The sequence below is a fragment of the Chiloscyllium plagiosum genome, chromosome 20 (genome assembly GCF_004010195.1).
Source record: "Chiloscyllium plagiosum isolate BGI_BamShark_2017 chromosome 20, ASM401019v2, whole genome shotgun sequence".
Classification (NCBI taxonomy): domain Eukaryota; kingdom Metazoa; phylum Chordata; class Chondrichthyes; order Orectolobiformes; family Hemiscylliidae; genus Chiloscyllium; species Chiloscyllium plagiosum.
In genome coordinates, this window is record NC_057729.1 from 53,313,548 (window position 1) to 53,331,753 (window position 18,206).

Consider the following 18,206-nt stretch of genomic DNA (forward strand, 5'->3'; position numbering starts at 1 on the left):
ATGTTCCCAAAATGTTCTGTGTCTTACAAATTCTAAGGTATCTACATTTGTAAAGCATTAGCAAAACTGAGGTGAGTGTGATGTGTGATGCACTTAAAACTGGCAGAGAGAGAATATTGAGATGTGATAGGGAAATGGCACATAGGTGTAATGAGTGTCTAGGACCTCTCCTGGCTTCCTTGCTTGGCACTTAGTGAGAATGTACATCATGAGTCAAATGGTCAATGTTTCTTTGCCCCAGAACAGGTATTTTTATTTTGTGTGGGGAAACGATGGCTGATTCTTAAACCTAGTCACTCAAAGTTATGTGGAGGTGCCAGTATCGGACTGGGGTGGACAAAGTTGAAAATCATACAACACCAGGTTATAGTCCAACAGGTTTATTTGGAAGCACTAGCTTTCAGAGCGCTGCTTCTTCATCAGGTAGCTGTGGAGCAGGACCATAAGACACAGAATTATAGCAAAAGATTACAGTGTGATGCAACTGAAATGATATATTGAACAAACCTAGATTATGGAAGTGAAATGCTTTCACTCAATAGTTATTTATTAATGTTTAGATCAGAGTGGTGCTGGAAAAGCATAGCAGGTCAGGCTTTTGCATGAAACATCGATTTTCCTGCTCCTTGGATGCTGCCTGGCCTGCTGTGCTTTTTCAGCACCACTCTGATCTAAACTCTGGCTTCCAGCATCTGCAGTCCCCACTTTTGCCTATTTATTTATTAATCACAGCTTAGAATTTGAAGTGCCAAATCTATTTTTCCAGGTGAAGAGCTAAAATTGGACATCTTTGCTCTCTTGATTTATTCTCATGTACAGTATAAGGCTGTGGCAGTATTTTAAGCTAATGTGTTCAAAGAACTGCAATCCCGCTTGGAAAAGGGTTGGTAAGGCAGCAACACTCTGGTGCAGAAGGTGACAGAACATGGAATAAATCAGCATGGTTACAAAGAATGACAGTGTGTGGTTAAAATTTCAGGCTGCTGGACTGACTTGTAGGGTGTCTTTTTTAAGCATGAAACAAGGGTATAGTCAGGTAGATGGAGTTGGTAAGGGAGGTTTGCAATGGGATGGGGGAGGGGGAAAGGATATTTATGATGGTGAAGAGATAGACAGACAGGGGAGAAAGGCTCTAGAGAAATGTGTGCTTGTGGTTCAAGGCAGAAACCTCGGCAGCTGTTAACGGTCTTGTGGTTGCCCCATAAATGAGCACACTATGGGGACAGGTAGCACAAAACCGAAAACGCAAAACATAGTTACCAAACTGACAAGGGATGATTGAGTTCAAATAAGTATCAAAGGAATAAAACATATTTTTAATTCAATATCAGCATGTCACTCGCAACAGTACCAAAAAGAGCTCCTGTAGAATCAGTATCGCCAAGTTTTACCTGGAACAATTTGCTCTGAACTGACTCTGGTAATGTTAGGAGCATTTTAACTGCAAATGATATTCGACATTCATCAAACTATACTTTATTATAAAACTCTGCAGGTGCTGACACCAATAATGCCATGAAGAAAGCTTGCATGCAGCACTGCTCAAAACAGATGACAAGCAAATTTTCTGCATCGCATGTATTTCTTGAACACCATTTTTTGAGAAAATCAGAGGAAATTCTTTAAGGTTTCATTCCAAGATAGACAGGATCTTTCTCCCATAGCTAATTTATGCTGTTCTCAAAATGCGAGAGCTTGATGTTGACACTGAAAGCAAAATGGAAGTGCATTCCACTGAGGCACCCCTCTCTCCAGAGGATTTGAATGGCAAATGGTTTATCGGTCTTTATTGCTAGAGGAATTGAGCACAAGAGTAAAGATGTCTTGCTGTAATTGTACAGAGCCTTACAGGGACTGCAGTTTGAATACAGTGTACAGTTTTGCTCTCCTTCCTTGAGGACAAGAAACTGGGTCAGTACACTCAAGAATTTAAAGGAGTGAGAGGCGATTGTACTGAAGCATATAAAATTCATTCAAGACTCAACAGGATGGATGCAGAAAGGAAGTTCCTCAGGCCTCAATTTTGGAGAGGAGACGAGAAGAGAACTCAGAATAAGAAGTAGGCCATTTAGTATTGAGGTTCAGAGGAATTTCTTCAGTTCAGGTGGCAAATACTTGAAGTTTTCTTATTTGCTGTCAGAGGGCTATGGAGATTCGGACATTGAGAATGTTCAAGGCAGAGATCAATAGATTTCTATTTATTAAAAAACATCAAGGAATATGGGGACAGTGCAGAATAATGGCATTACGATAGAACATCAGCTATGATCTATTACATGGTGGAGAGCGCTCAAGGGGTCAAATGACCTATTCCTCCCCTATTTCCTAAGTTTTGAAATTAAAGGGAGAATTCCTTCTGTTGGTCAGTGCATTTCTATGTTGTAGTTCAGTCACACAACATAGGAAAGTCTTTGATTTGATTTTAATTATTTAATACTGATTGGCATTGCCGCACTTGGTTAGGGAAAAATGAAATTGGCAGGCCCTGTACAGTAGTTAGTAACTTGGATGGTATTGCTGGTCTAAGAATAGTAGGGAGAGAAATTAGCAGATGTAATGGTGTGTTGCATGGTGGAATACTCTCTCAAACCCACTGTAGTGATTGTAATGAGGTCAGCTAGGTGGACCTCATAGAACATGAGTTCTCTGATTGGACCAGTTAACAGCTCCAATCAGGGAGCCCTGGCTGACAGATAAGAATAGCAGTATTCACTCTAAGAGTGGGATCAGTGTCAAAGACTCTCCTTACGCAAATGAAGGGTGACTTGGAGATGGGATACTGGCCTCTGTGGACTTATTTCATTCACCATTCACTAACAGTCACGTGGGTGACATACACGAGGATGCCTGAACAAGCAAGGATTAAGGGAAGTCCTGCAGAGACATGCTCTCTGAAAAAACACATTTTCCACTGACTAGTAGACATACACACACATTATTTGGATACACGTCAAGTAAAAGAAAATCTAAGATTTTACCTTTTAGTCCCAAGACACCCTGCATTGTATATACCTAGTACTACAACACTAATGGCATTCTTCACAATTACCTTAAGTATTGCAATTTTATTTTGCATTTCAACATAGCAGGGGTCATCGTCCTTTAGCAGTATTCTTTTCTGCCAGGGATGATCACATTTGCCTGTATAGGGCTGATCTGTGTTTGGCCGGAATAAACCTAAAACAGAGCAAAGTCTTGCAATTATCCATTGGATATAGGTGTAAGCTTGCTATTGGACTACAGGTATAAGTAGGTTAACATCACCACTAAAATGGTTAAATTTCATATAATTGGACTAAATAATCAAATGCATCATGGTTTGTCCAGTGCAACATGTAGTGAAAGTGAATTCAGTTGGAAGCGTGGGCTATACAGACATTTGTTTGAAAAGGATTTAACATATGTTTACTGTGGAGAAGGAGTTGGAAAATACAGAATGTTGGGAAATAGATGGCGACATCTTGAAAAATGTCCATATTACAAAGGAGGAAGTGCTGGATGTCTTGAAATGCAAAAAGGTAGATAAATCCCCAGGATCTGATCAGGTGTACCCTAGAACTCTGTGGGAAGCGAGGAAAGTGATTGCTGGGCCTCTTGCTAAGATATTTGTATCATCCATAGTCATAGGTGAGGTGCCAGAGACTGGAGGTTGGCTAACGTGGGATCACTATCTAAGAAAGGTGGTAAGGACAAGCCAACGAACTATAGACCAGTGAGCCTGACATCAGTAGTGGGCAAGTTGTTGGAGGGAATCCTGAGGAACAGGATGTACATGTATTTGGAAAGGCAAGGACTGATTAGGGATAGTCAACATGGCTTTGTGCATGGGAAATCGTGTCTCACAAACTTGATTGAGTTTTTTGAAGATGTAACAAAAAGGATTATGAAGGCAGAGCGGTAGACGTGATCCATATGGACTTCAGTAAGGCGTTCGACAAGATTCCCCATGGTAGACTGGTTAGCAAGGTTAGAGCTCATGAAGTACAGGGAGAACCAGCCATTGGGATGCAGAACTTGCTCAAAGGTAGAAGAGAGTGTGGTAGTGGAGGGTTGCTTTTCAGACTGGAGGCCTGTGACCAGTGGAGTGCCACAAGGATCGGTGCTGGGTACACTATTTTTCGTCATTAATATAAATGGTTTGAATGCGAACACAGGAGGTATAGTTAGTAAGTTCGCAGATAACACCAAAATTGGAAATGTAGTGACAGTGAAGAAAGTTACCTCAGATTACAACAGGATCTTGATCAGATGAGCCAATGGGTTGAGGAGTAGCAGATGGAGTTTAATTTATATATGTGCAAGGTGGTGCATTTTTGGAAAGCAAATTTTAGCATGACTTTTAGACTTAATGGCAAGTCCTAGGGAGTGTTGCTGAACAAAACGACCTTCGGGTGCAGGTTCATAGCTTCTTGAAAGTAGGGTCGCAAGAAGATAGGACAGTGAAGGCAACATTTGGTATGCTTTCCTTTATTGGTCAGAGTATCGAGTATAGGATTTGGGAGGTCATGTTGCGACTGTACAGGACGTTGGTTAGGCCATTTTTGGAATATTGTGTGCAAGTCTGGTCTCCTTCCTATTGGAAGGATGTTGTGAAACTTGAAAGGGTTCAGAAATTTTTTAAGGATGTTGCCAGGGTTAAGGATTTGAGCTATAGGGAGAGGTTGAATAGGCTGGGGCTATTTGGTTTGAAACGTTGGAGGATGAGAGGGGACCTCAGAGGTTTATAAAATCATGAGGGGCATGGGTAGGATAAATAGACAAAGTCTCTTTTCTGGGGTGGGGGAGCCCATTTAGGGTGCGAGGGGAAAGATATAGAAGAGATCTAAGGGGCAACTTTTTCACGCAGAGGGTGGTATCTGTATGGAAAGAGCTGCCAGAGGTGGTGGTGGAGGCTAGTACAATTGCAACATTTAAAAGGCATCTGGATGGGTGTATGAATAGGAAGGGTTTGGAGGAATATGGGTTGAGCACTGGAAGTGGGACTAGATTAGGTTGGGATATCTGATCAGCATGAACGAGTTGGACCAAAGGGTCTGTTTCCGTGCTGTACATCTCTATGACTCTAACTGTCTATGTCAAGTAGCAGGTAACCAGAAGCCTGTCATTAGACAGCGATATATCACAAGAGTAAAGCATTTGTTGCAAATTAATCTCATCAAATCCCAAGATGTGTTTGTTCATGCATAAATATATATCCTGCCAGTGCAGACAGTAAATAGATGCTTTTGGGAATAAGGTAAAACTGTGATGCTTAGTTTCTCAATGTGCTTTTTTAGAATACAAATGGAAACCAATGAAATAATTCGACAGGGCAGCAGATGGAGAGGGATGAAACTGCCTAACAACTATCTGCATCTTTTTGCTCTACAGAATACTTTGGACATCAATTCTTATTTTTCTTTTTATGAATGCATTTTAGTGTGGACACATCTTTGAAAGCATGAAAGCAGTAGCCGTAATGTAATGACTCAGATGGGAGACTAAAGTTCAAAGCCAAGTCTTAACTGATGTATCCTGCCAAAATTTACCATGTAGGAAGCAAATATCAACGTGCCTTATTAGAAAGTTGCAGATTTGAATTCCAAAGTTCACAATCTAAGATTCTGGATGTGCTCATATTGACTATATCTTGGATGCATCAGCCCCAGTCTCAGAAAATTGTGGGTTCTTGTTCCAATATAGAGGCTTGAGGTCAGTACTACATTGTCAAAGCTTTCAGACAAAATTATAAAACAAATCTGACCTCTTGTTTAGAAGATCCCATGAAACCATTCCAAATAAAAACAGAGAAGTTATTCTCCTGAACTGCTAAAGATTAACCCTCAATCAATATCAATTCATTTTCTGAGGTTCCAACATTATGACAATGACTATATTTCAGAAGTACTTATTTGGCTGTCAAATCTCTCTGTCTACTTTCTCAACTATTTTTCTTAATAATAAAGACTACGTAATCTTAATAGCTGTCAGTTCTGTAGAAAAATTAAATGCTAAAGCTTACCTGTCACTATTCCGAGACATGAAGTACTGAAAAATATCCATTTCTCACAAACATTTTCAAAAATGACTCATGCCTCATTGTATATGAAAAGCAAGGCTTTGGATTATCAATAGCAGTCTCAATTCCAAGATAATGTGCAGAGTTGGAACACTGGTAAAGACAGTCCTGGTGAGTGGAGATCAGAGTTCTAGCTATGGAACTCTGGGCTCAGATTTTCCATCTGCAATCACTTGGTGCACATGGGAGTCTGTAAAATGTTTCAGGAATACAATATTGAGCAGTATTTTGGATTGTTCACATTGTAGGGATTCTTTGATTCTAAGACACAATGTGGAAGCAGGCCATTCGGCCCATTGGATTCACACCAACCCTATGAAGGGCATCCTGCCCAGACTCACCCTCCTTTTCTATTCCTGTAACTCTGCATGCCCCATGGCCAACTCATCTCTGTACACTACAGACAATTTAGCATGGAGAAAGTGAGGACTGCAGATGCTGTAGATCAGAGCTGATAATGTGTTGCTGGAAAAGCGCAGCAGGTCAGACAGCATCCAAGGAGCAGGAGAATCGACGTTTCGGGCATGAGAAGGGCTCATGCCCGAAACGTCGATTCTCCTGCTCCTTGGATGCTGCCTGACCTGCTGCGCTTTTCCAGCAACACATTATCAGACAATTTAGCATGGTCAATTCACCTACCCTGCACATCTTTGGACTATGGGAGGAAACTCACACAGACAGGGGAGAATGGGAAACCTCCACAGAGTCAGTCACCCAAGGCGGGAACTGAACCCTGGTGAGGGAGCAGTGCTAACTACTGAGCCACTGTGCCACCATCATATGGGGCTGCTAACCAACAGCAACTAATGGCACTCTATTTGGGAGGATAAGACAAAATAAGCAAGATTAAAAGCTTGATCATACATATGATTTCAAGGAATGTCTTGGCCAGTGGGATGGGGAGGATGTTGGTAAAAATGGTCAGGTTTAGCGAGTTAACGAGGGAATTGCAGAACTTCGGGCCTAAAGCGTGGCCACCAATGGTGGAACAATTAAAGTTAGGGAATGTTCAAAAGGCCAAAGTTAGAGGAATACAGAGAACTTGAAGGTTACTGAGTTTGATGCAATTATAGGAATAGGGAAGGGTGAGGTCATAGAGGGATTTGAATATCAAGCCACAAATTCTACTACTATTTTACAGTCTTTTCCAAGGGAAACATAAAAAGGAACTGCATTCAATTTTAACCATCATGAAGGTATAACAAAAAAAACTCATATTTGAGGACAGAATGACTTTAAATAGAGTCAGAGATGTACAGCATGGAAATAAACCATTCGGTGCAACTCGTCCATGCTGACCAGATATCCGAACCCAATCTAGTCCCACCTGCCAGCACCCAGCCCATATCCCTCCAAACCCTTCTTATTCATATACCCATCCAGATGCATTTTAAATGTTGCAATTGTACCAGCCTCCACCACGTCCTCTGGCAACTCATTCCGACACGTACCACTGTCTGTGTGAAAACATTGACCCTTAGGTCTCTTATATATCTTTCCCCTCTCACCCTAAACCTATGCCCTCTGTTTCTGGACTCCCCCAGCCCAGGGAAGAGACTTTGTCTATTTATCCTATCCATGTCCCTCATAATTTTATAAACCTCTATAAAGGTCACCCTTCAGCCTCAGACACTCCAGGGAAAGCAGCCCCAGTCTATTCAGCCTCTCCCTATTGCTCAAATCCTCCAACCCTGGCAACATCCTTGTAAATCTTTTCTGAACCCTTTCAAGTTTCACAACATCCTTTTGATAGGAAGGAGACCAGAATTGCACACAATATTCCAACAGTGGCCTGACCAATGTCCTGTACAGTCGCAACACGACTTCCCCACTCCTGTACTCAATACTCTGACCAATAAAGGAAAGCATACCAAACGCCTTCTTCACTATCCTATCTACCTGCGACTCCACTTTCAAGGAGCTATGAACCTGCACTCCAAGGTCTCTTTGTTCACCAATACTCCCTAGGATCTTACCATTAAGTGTATAAGTCCTGCTAAGATTTGTTTTTCCAAAATGCAGCACCTCACATTTATCTAAATTTAACTCCATCTGCCACTCGTCAGCCCATTGGCCCATCTGATCAAGATCCTGTTGTAATCTGAGGTAACTTTCTTCGCTGCCCACTACATCTCCAATTTTGGTGTCATCTGCAAACTTACTAACTATATCTCTTGTGCTCACATCCAAATCATTTATACACATGACGAAACGTAGTGGACCCAGCACCGATCTTTATGGCACTGGATCAAGAGGTTCCAGTCTGAAAAATAACTCTCCAACATCACCCTCTGTCTTCTACCTTTGAGCCACTTCTGTATCCAACTGGCAGTTGTCCGTGTATTCCGTGAGATCTAACCTTGCTAACCAGTCTCCCATGGAGAACCTTGTTGAATGCCTTACTGAAGTCCATATAGATCACGTCCTCCGCTCTGCCCTCATCAATCCTCTTTGTTACTTCTTCAAAAAATTCAATCAAGTTTGACAGACAAGATTTCCCACGCACAAAGCTATGTTGACCATCGCTAATCAGTCCTTGCCTTTCCAAATACATGAAATAATTGGTTAATCTGCGAACTCTTAACATCTGTCCCCACCACCAACTACAAGCATTTCCATCTCTGATCTTAGTCTTTAAAAGTTTGATAAGACCAGACTTTTATAAAAATAATAAAGGATCTTGTTTGTGATACTGCTGCTTCAGAACGATATGAGGTGATTCTCTGCATATATGCGAACTGCAGCCTTGGACAATGAGGAGAAAGGCGGTAAAAAGTAAGTTGCTACACCTCCTGTGTTGGAAGGGGTGAAGATATTATTGGTGATAGAGAAACGGACCAGGGTTTTGAGGAGGAAACAATATTGTCAGAATGGTGGTGGTGGTGGTGGGGCAGGGAGGGTATATTGGGGTGTGGGGTGGTGAAGAGGGGCAAGAGGTTATTTCTAGTGGCAATATATTGGAGGTGGTGGAAAGTAATTCTTTGAACATGGAGGTTGCTGGGGTTGAAAAGGAAACCTTCATTGAAAGGCATAGCAGGCTTGAGGGACTAAGTGGCTAACTTATGCTCCTACTTCTTATGTTCTATCGTGGTTCAGGAAAGGATGGGAACAGAAGTGTGGTGGGTTAGACAACCACAGTTGGACAAAGGGAGACATGTGAAACTTGCCATTGTGGAGGTAAAGTGGGAGAATACCTTCTGACTTATTCTGCTGTTGGGTCATGCGATGACCTGATTTTTCCTTTTCTTTCTTCACAATTGTCCAGTGAGTTCCTAAAGCTTCTGGCGACCACTTGATTGGTGGAAGTGAGGAAGTCTGTGCACTGTGACTCCTTCGTTGTCTGTCTGTTCTCTCCCACTGACTATAATCCTAACAGTAGAAAGTAATGCAGTTAGAAGTGTTTGAACAGATTAATTTAAAAGTGGTCCAGTAACATACTGGCTTACTCGAATGTGAGTTAGGAGGTTCAATCCATTTTTCTGAACTTGAGCACATCAATTATGCAGGCTGAGATAGACATATTTTTAATCAGAAGGGAATGAAGGATTATAGGTAAAGGCAGGAAAGTGGAGTTGAGGATTATCAGACTAGCTATAATGTCATCAAATGGAACAGACTCTATGGCCAAATGCCTCCTTCTGCCCTTAAATGTTATAGTCTAGGAATATGGTGGAATAGTAGAAATTTCACTGGATTAGTAATCCAGAGGCTCAGGCTAATGGTATGAAATCCAAGGGCTCAAATCCCACCAAGGCAGCTTCAAAAGGACTGGAACTGAAAGTAACTTCAGCAATGATAACTGTGATCAACTAGCATCAAGTTGTCAGACTTGGGCTACTAACGTTACTGAAGGCTGGGAGACAGATTTTTAATCAGCAAGACAATAAGGATTATAGAAAAAGGCAGGAAAGTGGAACTGAGGATTATCAGAGCAACAATGATCTCATTGAATGGCAAAGCAGACTTTGATAGGCTGATTTACTTTGCAATGTCTTATTATCTTATCTGCTATCATCTGGTCCGGCCTGCAAGTGACTTCAGACCAACAGTAATGCAATTGACTTTGAAATGCCAAGCAAGTTACTCAGTTCAAAGACAATTAGGAAAGAGCAATATCTGCTGGTCTTATGAAATATCCCATGAAAGAGTAAAAGCTCATTTCAGGCCATCGTACAGTGACAAAAGATGATTAGTAAATACAAATCTCTTTTTTCTTTAGTTCTGGAAATGTACTGAGTGGCTAGATTCCAGTTGCAATAGCCAGAGGTAGAAGTTTGAATGTCAAGTGCTATGAAGGTTTTCTAATAGTGGAGAAAAATAACAACTTTCATATTTGCACCATAGATGATGAGATCAGCAAGAGACGTGAGATCCACAAGCTGCTGTTTGTCGCATATTCAATCATTAAACGATATGGAAAAACTGGAACTGTCTTCTCAGATAGTTAATTAAAACTAGCAACATATGCCTCTATAGTAGTACCGGTGGGCCCTGCTATACATTTCTTCCAAAACCTTGGTAATATGACATTTTTCTTTAAACATTTAACTTGATTTAATTATGTCAGCATTTTCCAGCATTCTTACTCCCAGTACTTACTATCATATCAAATTCCTTTTCTAAGGATTTCACAATACAGATATTGCTTTCTGTCATTGTCGCCATCTTGGTCCAAAAGTTCTGTGGATAGTACACAAATGATAAATTATGCATTATATTGTAGATATAGAGTTAAGGAAATGATAGATTAGCCCTTCAATATCACCAGATTTGTGTCAGTTACTGGCACAGCGATAATACCACTGCTGCTGGCACAATTAGTTGTATTTATTTTGTAGTTAACATGCAACATTTCCATAGGTGCTCCACAGGAGCACTACGACATCAAGTACAACACTGAGCCACAAAAAGATATGTCAGGTGAACATAAGCTTGGTCAAAGTAGTAAAGTTCAAGGAGTATCTAAAAGGAAAAGACGAGACTTAAAGAGGCAGTGAGGTTTAGGAAGAAAATTCCAGAGCATAGAACTTAACAGCTGAAGATACTGCGAGGAACACTGGATAAATTCAAAATCACAACACCAGGTTATAGTCCAACAGGTTTAATTGGAAGCACACTAGCTTTCGGAGCGACGCTCCTTCGTCAGGTGATTGTGGAGGGCTCGATCGTAACACAGAATTTATAGCAAAAATTTGCAGTGTGATGTAACTGAAATTATACATTGAAGAATTGATATTATATATTGAAGAATACATCTCCGAATCATGGATAAATTCAGATGAGGATGAAGAGATCAGAATTTGCAAAGTGCAGGTTATTTTAGAGTGTAACAGATTGGAGGAGATTAAAACCATAGGGAAAGGGAAACCATCCAGCGAAAAGTCTGAAAACCTGAATGAATACATGAAAAGGAAGGGAACAGAGGGGCATGGGTCCTGCAAGTGAAGCATTTTTGCTATGGAAGGGCAAGATGTTTTGCCACAGGCTTGGAGGGCCAAAGAGCTTGTTCTGTGCTTTATTGTTCTTTGTTCTTTGGTCTCCAACAACCACAACTATCTTTCTCTAAACTAAGATTGATTCTGACCAGTGACAAGCTATCCTCCATTGACCCAAGTCTTGATTGAAAATTGAAGTGTTGCTTAAATGGGAGCCAATACAGGCCCGCAGAAAAAACAGATGTTTGGTGAATAGAACATGGTGAGAAATAGACAGGCAGGAAGAGATGTCTAATTTACAGGGTTGAATGTGGGTAGTTGCTCAGGAGTCCAGTTGTTTTGCAAGGATCATTCAAAACCTGAACTCTGCTACTGTGATCCAATCATAGACAAAAGATCTGTGGTAAGGCAAGATGATTGCCTTTGACAAGGCAGCATTTACTGACCGACGAATCAAGAACTACTGGTAAAAATATCATACAAGAGCTGTAACAAACACTACATTGGACAAACAGGCAGAAAACTAGCCACCAAACGAAATGACCTTCTCTCATTAGTATCCTTATATACAGAAAAGGAAGGACACCACTTCGACTGGGACAACACATCCATCTTAGGACAAGCCAAACAGAGTCACACAGGAGAATTCCTAGAAGCATAGAGTTCGGGTGGGATGCTATCAATAAACACATCGAGTTAGACCCCATCTACCACCCCTAAGAAAAGAACAGGAAATGACATCACCACAGGAAATGACCACACCAACCCAAAGAAACCCAAGCAAATAAATAGAAAGCAGGAATCATGTACAGTGCTTTGCCTGAGACCCACTGAAGATGTTACCTAGTAGGGTGACGAACATCTGGAAATGAACCTTCCAGCTCAGCAACCAAACCTACATCCAGAACCTCAACCTGAACTACAAATCATCTCAAAACTACTGATAAAATTTAAGTCAATAGGAGATAGCTCATCACTGGTCAGAATCAAACTTAGTTCAGAGAAAAATGTAGTGGTTAGAGATCAAAAAACAAAGGACAATACAGCACAGGAACAGGCTCTATGGCCCCTCCAAGCCTGTGCCAAAACGTTTTGCCCTTCCATACCAAAAACGCAGGATCCCCATCCCTCTATTCCCTTCCTATTACAGCCCAAGGACTGCAATGGCTCAAGAAGGCAGCAAACCACCACCTACCCAAGGTGCATTTAGGCATAGGCAAGCAATTCTGGCTTAGCTAGCAACATCCCCATCTCATGAAAGAACAAAATACAACCACTTGCATATTGAAATCTAGAATCACTATGCACTTTTGTTCAAAATTTTAAAGAAGAATTCTTCTGGTAAAGTTATGTAATCTGTACTGGATAAAACAAACTATTATTTTTGTGTGATTGGAGGTGGGGGGGGGGGGTCAGGAGTAGTGGCTCTGACTTATTGGTCTTTTTAGTCATTATGTGCCATATTACAGAGGTGGTGATGGTAGAAAGGTAGATAACACCCCAGGACCTGATCAGGTATAACCTGGAACTCTGTGGGAAGCTAGGGAAGTGATTGCTGAGCCCTTGCTGAGATATTTGTATCATCTATAGCCACAGATAAGGTGCTGGAAGACTGGAGTTTGGCTAATGTGGTGCCACTATTTAAGCAAGGTGGGAAGGAAGAGCCGTGAAACTATAGACTAGTGAACCTGATATCAGTGGTGGGAATCCTAAGGGACAGCATTTACGTGTTTTGGAAAGGCAAGCACTGATTATGGATAATCAACATGGTTTTTTTGCGTAGGAAATTGTGTCTCACTAACTTGATTGAGTTTTTTTGAACAAGTAACAAAGGAGATTGATAAAGGCAGAGCGGTGAACATGATCGATAAGGGTGTTGACAAAATTCTTCACGGTAGACTGGTTAGCAAGGTTGGATCACATGGAATACAGGGAAAACTGGATTGAAGGTAGGAGACAGAGGATGGTGGTGGAAGGTTGTTTTTCAGACTGGAGGCCAACAGTGTGCCACAAAGATCGATGCTGGTCCACTGATTTTATACATTTATACAAATGATTTGGATGTAAACATAGGAGGTATGGTTAGTAAGCTTGCAGACGGCACCAAAATTGGTGGTGTAGTGGACAGCGAATAAGATTACCTCGGAGTACAATGGGACCTTGATCAGATTGGTCAATGGGCTGAGGAGTGAGAGATGGAGTTTAATTTAGATAAACGAGAGGTGCTACATTTTGGAAAGGCAAATCAGACCAGGATTTGTATTTTTAATGGGAAGGGCCAGGGGGGTTTAGCTGAACAAAAAGACCTTGGAATGCAGGCACATAGTTCTTTGAAAGTGGAGTCATAGGAAGACAGGATAGTGAATGTGGTGTTTGGCATGCTTGCCTTTATTGGTTAGTGCACTGAGTATAGGAGTTGGGAGGCCATATTGCAGCTGTACAGGACATTGTTTAGCCACTTTGGGAATATTGCATTCAATTCTGGTCTCTCTGTTATAGGAAGGATGTTGTGAAACTTGGAACAGTTCAGAAGAGATTTACAAAGATGTTGCCTGGGCTGGAGGACTTGAGCTATAGTGAGAGGCTGAATAAGCTGGGGCTGTTTTCCCTGGGGAGTCAGAGGGTGAGGAATGACCATTTAGAGGTTTATAAATCATGAGGGGCATGGATAGAATAAACAGCAGGGGGGGGGGGGGGGGAGGGGAGTCCAAAATGAGACGGCATCGATTTAAGGTGTGAGGGGAAAGATTTAAAAGGGACCTAAGGGGCAACCTTTTCACAGAGAGGGTGGTGCATGTATGGAGTAAGCTGTCAGAAGTAGTAGTGGAGGCTGGTACAATTACAACATTTAAAAGGGATCTGGATGGTCATATGAATAGAAAGAGTTGAGGGATTTGGGCCAATTGCTGGCAAATGGGACTGGATGTATTTAGGATTTCTAGTCAGCATGCTGTCCAGCTCTATGATTCCTTAAACAGTAGCTTTGTATGTACTTTGAAATAGCCTGTTACACACAACAGTGACAAGCAGACCTTGAACCCAATCTTTCAGGTCCAGAGTCAGGGACTTCAGTATTTGAACTTGAACTTCAGCTTGTACCGTTGGGGTTTCTTTGCAAAGAGCAGACTCAGTGTCAGAATCTGTTATTTTTCAGCAGAATTACTTGTCCAACTGATGTGCAAATTGAAATAATCTACCCATTAAGTTGAGGAAGAATCCTGACTTTGAGATCGCCTTATTATCCTGGGATTTTGAGGTTTGAGTGAACAGAGTGACAGCTAAGATGAGAGGGGAAAGATATAAAAGAGACCTAAGGGGCAACTTTTTCACGGAGGGTGGTACGTGTATGGAATGAGCTGCCAGAGGAAATGGTGGAGGCTGGTACCATTGCAACATTTAAGAGGCATTTGGATGGGTATATGAATAGGAAGGGTTTGGAGGGATATGGGCCGGGTGCTGACAGGTGGGACTAGATTGGGTTGGGATATCTGGTCGGCATGGACCAAAGATTCTGTTTCCATGCTGTACATCTTTATGACTCTATGACTCTGGAAGAGTTAGAATCAGATCTACAGCACAGAGAAAAACTCTTCAGCCCAATATGTCTGCAACAGTCAAAAACAGCCACTTCACTATACTAATCCAATTTTCCAGTAGTGGGCTCACAGCCTTTTATAGGAGAAAGTGAGGACTGCAGATGCTGGAGATCAGAGCTGAAAATGTGTTGCTGGAAGATTGCAGGTTAGGAAGGCGGTGGAGGGATTTGACCGAGACAAGGTGGGGGGAGGGGAAATGAGGAAACTGGAGAAATCTGAGTTCACCACAGTGTCCCCGCGTCTTTTATTTAAAATGCCTCCCCTCTCACCTAAAGGACAGGGAAGAGTTGACCACTTGACCTCACATCAGTGTAGCCACCAGCCCTGTCATTCATCTCACTGCCGCAGGGGAGAGCGTGCTGTGCACTGGCTTGACAGTTAAAACACTTGAAAAGAAAACAGGATAGACTTGATGGGTTGAATGGCCTTCTTCCCAACAGAGAGTTGGGAAAGAATGCTTTTCTTGGGGGGGGGAGGAGCTCCTGAGGACATAAAACGGCGCTATATAAATGTGAGCAACACAGACTCGTGTACGCCTGAGCTGGGGGAACAGCCTGCAAGCCCCTGCCCCCCACCCCCGGGGTGTGTGTGTGTGTGTGTGTGTGTGTGTGTGGTGGGGGGGGGGGGGGGTATTGCTGTTGCTCGTCTCCCTGCCTCTGGATATTTGACCAGGAGGCTGGGTGTTGCTGGTTGCTATGGAAACCACCACCGACGCCTGGGCCCAGGAGGCGACACTCACCTGCCGCTCCCGTGCGTCGAACGAAAAGCTCCAGGTCCTCCCCCCCCACGACAGCGCCGCGAAGACCCGGGCCCCGCATTAGATTACTCACCGCCTCCGAGACGCCGGCCGCCCAAGAAACCTGTCGTCGTCGTCGCCGCCGCCGCCTTCACTGCGCATGCTCACTTGCCGGCTGGCGGCTCAACCATTGTTACGCATGCGCATGTCTGTCGCTTCTTCCCCACCACAAAGCTGGTGCACATGCGTATTAAGACAATAGACAATAGGTGCAGGAGTAGGCCATTCTGCCCTATGAGCCTGCACCATCATTCAATATGATCGTGGTTGATCATCCTTAACCTCCCCACGTGCCACCATCTCTCCCCAAGTGCGCCGACACACACAAACGGGATTCACATGCACAGTGCCCACTTGATGTATCCATTTGTGGATGCAGTGATGTTAACTGAGTTATGGGGATTGAGGGTCACTGTCCCACTGAGGTTAATGATTGGTACAGGATTAGGTCATTCAGCTGGTTGCCTTGACTAGGCTCATCCATTCCTGACGAAGGGCTTTTGCCCGAACCATCGACTTTTCTGCTCCTCTTATGCTGCCTGACCTGCTGTGCTTTTCCAGCACCACTCTAATCTTGTCTAGGTTGGTGTCTGGCTTCTTCAATTTGGCAGACCCCCCACACCCACCACCCCAAAACTATCTCAGCCCCCTTCCCCCTCCACATTCCTGATGAAGAGCTTATGCCCGAAACGTCAACTCTGCTGCCCCTCGGATGCTGCTGACCTTCTGTGCTTTTCCAGTGTCACGCTTTTCGAATCTGACTCTCCAGCATGTGCAGTCCTCACTTTCTCAGAGTTGCACACATTCAGGCAACCAGAAAGTAACAAAAATAGAAATTGCTGGGGGGACTCAGCAGGTCTGGCAGCATCTGTGGAGAGAGAAAGCAGAGTTTACATGTTGGGTCCAGTGACCCTCAGAATGGCTGCAGTGAAGAAGGGTCACTAGATCCAAGACATTAACTCTACTTTCTAGACTCTGACCGTACCTTACAGCCACAGTATCTATATGACTGAACTAGTTTATTTTTTAGTTAAGGGTGAGCCTCAGAATGTGGATGGGGATCTAATCATAGGAATGAATATCAAGTAGAAGTACTTCAATTTTTTTTAAATGTAAGTGTTTTTTATTGTCTGATAGTTTTGTGGCTTGAAAATTACTTGATGACAAGGAGACTATGCCAGTTGAGGACCTAGAAATAATCATTATCACTAAAGAAGTATTGTTGGGTAAACTAATGGGGTTAAAGGTAGACAACTCTCCTGGCCCTGATGGAATACATCCCAGGGAAGTAAAAGAGATAGTAGGGGAAATAGCAAATGAGCTCATGGTAATTTACCAAATTTCACTGGATTCTGGGGCGATTCTGGCAGATTGGAAAGCAGCAAATGTTAAGCCACTGTTTAAAAAAGGAAGTAGACAAGAAGTGGGTTGACAATAGGCCTGTTAGCGTAACTACTGTCGTGGGGAAAATGCTTGAATCCATAATCAAGGAAGAAGTAGCAAGACATCTGAATAGAAATTGTCCCATTGGGCAGACACAGGATGAGTCCACATAATTTAATACCTTTGCTTAACAAAAGGTTACCTATCTCAGATTTAAAATTAACAATTGATCCAGCAGCTACTGACACTTGTGGAAGAGTTCCAATTCTCTACCACCATTTGTGTGTAGAAGTGCTTCCTAACATCTCTCCTGAGTGGTCTGATCTTTGACAGGATGGGAGGGTCACTGGTAAGGCCAGCATTTGTAATTCATTCCTAATTGCTAATTGCTGTTGAGCTGTGTAGCTTCTTAGATCAGGAGATGTGAGGAGTGTAGGATCAGATCCTATTGATTGGCAGAGCAGGCTTGAGAGGCCATATGGCCTGCTCCTGTTCCTGTTTCTTACTGTGTTATGGTTGAAGGCACTTAAGGATCAACAATATTACTGAGGGTCTGGATTCAGATGTGATGTTGCCACCTAGCCGTTTGAAGGTTCTATACATGCCAATCAGCGTGCCTTGCATTGGCTTCTGCATTTGGAAGCTGCTATTGCACAAAATTCTGAGGTGAGTAGAAATTTCTTCACTCAAGAGAGCGGTCCATCTATGGAATTCACTGCCACAGAAAGCAACTGAAGCCAAAACACTATGATTTCAAGAAAGAGTTGGATACAGCAATATATACATCGCGTGCAATTCTGGTCTCCTTCCTATCAGAAAGATGTTGTGAAACTTGAAGGGATTCAGAAAAGATTTACAAGGATGTTGCCAGGCTTGGAGGATTTGAGCTATAGGAAGAGGCTGAACAGGCTGGGACTGTTTTCCTTGGAGCGTCGGAG

At 42.6% G+C, this 18,206-nt stretch overlaps 1 protein-coding gene across 2 annotated transcripts in view; it reads right to left on the bottom strand.

The window, feature by feature from the left end:
• The window catches only part of c20h20orf96 (chromosome 20 C20orf96 homolog), a 44,956-nt gene extending 28,919 nt beyond the window's left edge, over nt 1-16,037 (bottom strand). The window contains exons 1-4 of one of the 2 annotated variants that reach the window (XM_043710839.1): nt 15,920-16,037; nt 10,658-10,738; nt 9,253-9,427; nt 3,050-3,177 (exon numbers count right to left, since the gene is read on the bottom strand). In XM_043710839.1, the coding sequence (XP_043566774.1) occupies nt 3,050-3,177; nt 9,253-9,427; nt 10,658-10,723 (369 nt within the window). In that variant the 5' untranslated portion in view covers nt 10,724-10,738; nt 15,920-16,037. The remainder of the gene's footprint in view (nt 1-3,049; nt 3,178-9,252; nt 9,428-10,657; nt 10,739-15,919) is intronic. The other variant, XM_043710838.1, reaches the window with a different exon arrangement.
• Nucleotides 16,038-18,206: the final 2,169 nt, after the last annotated feature.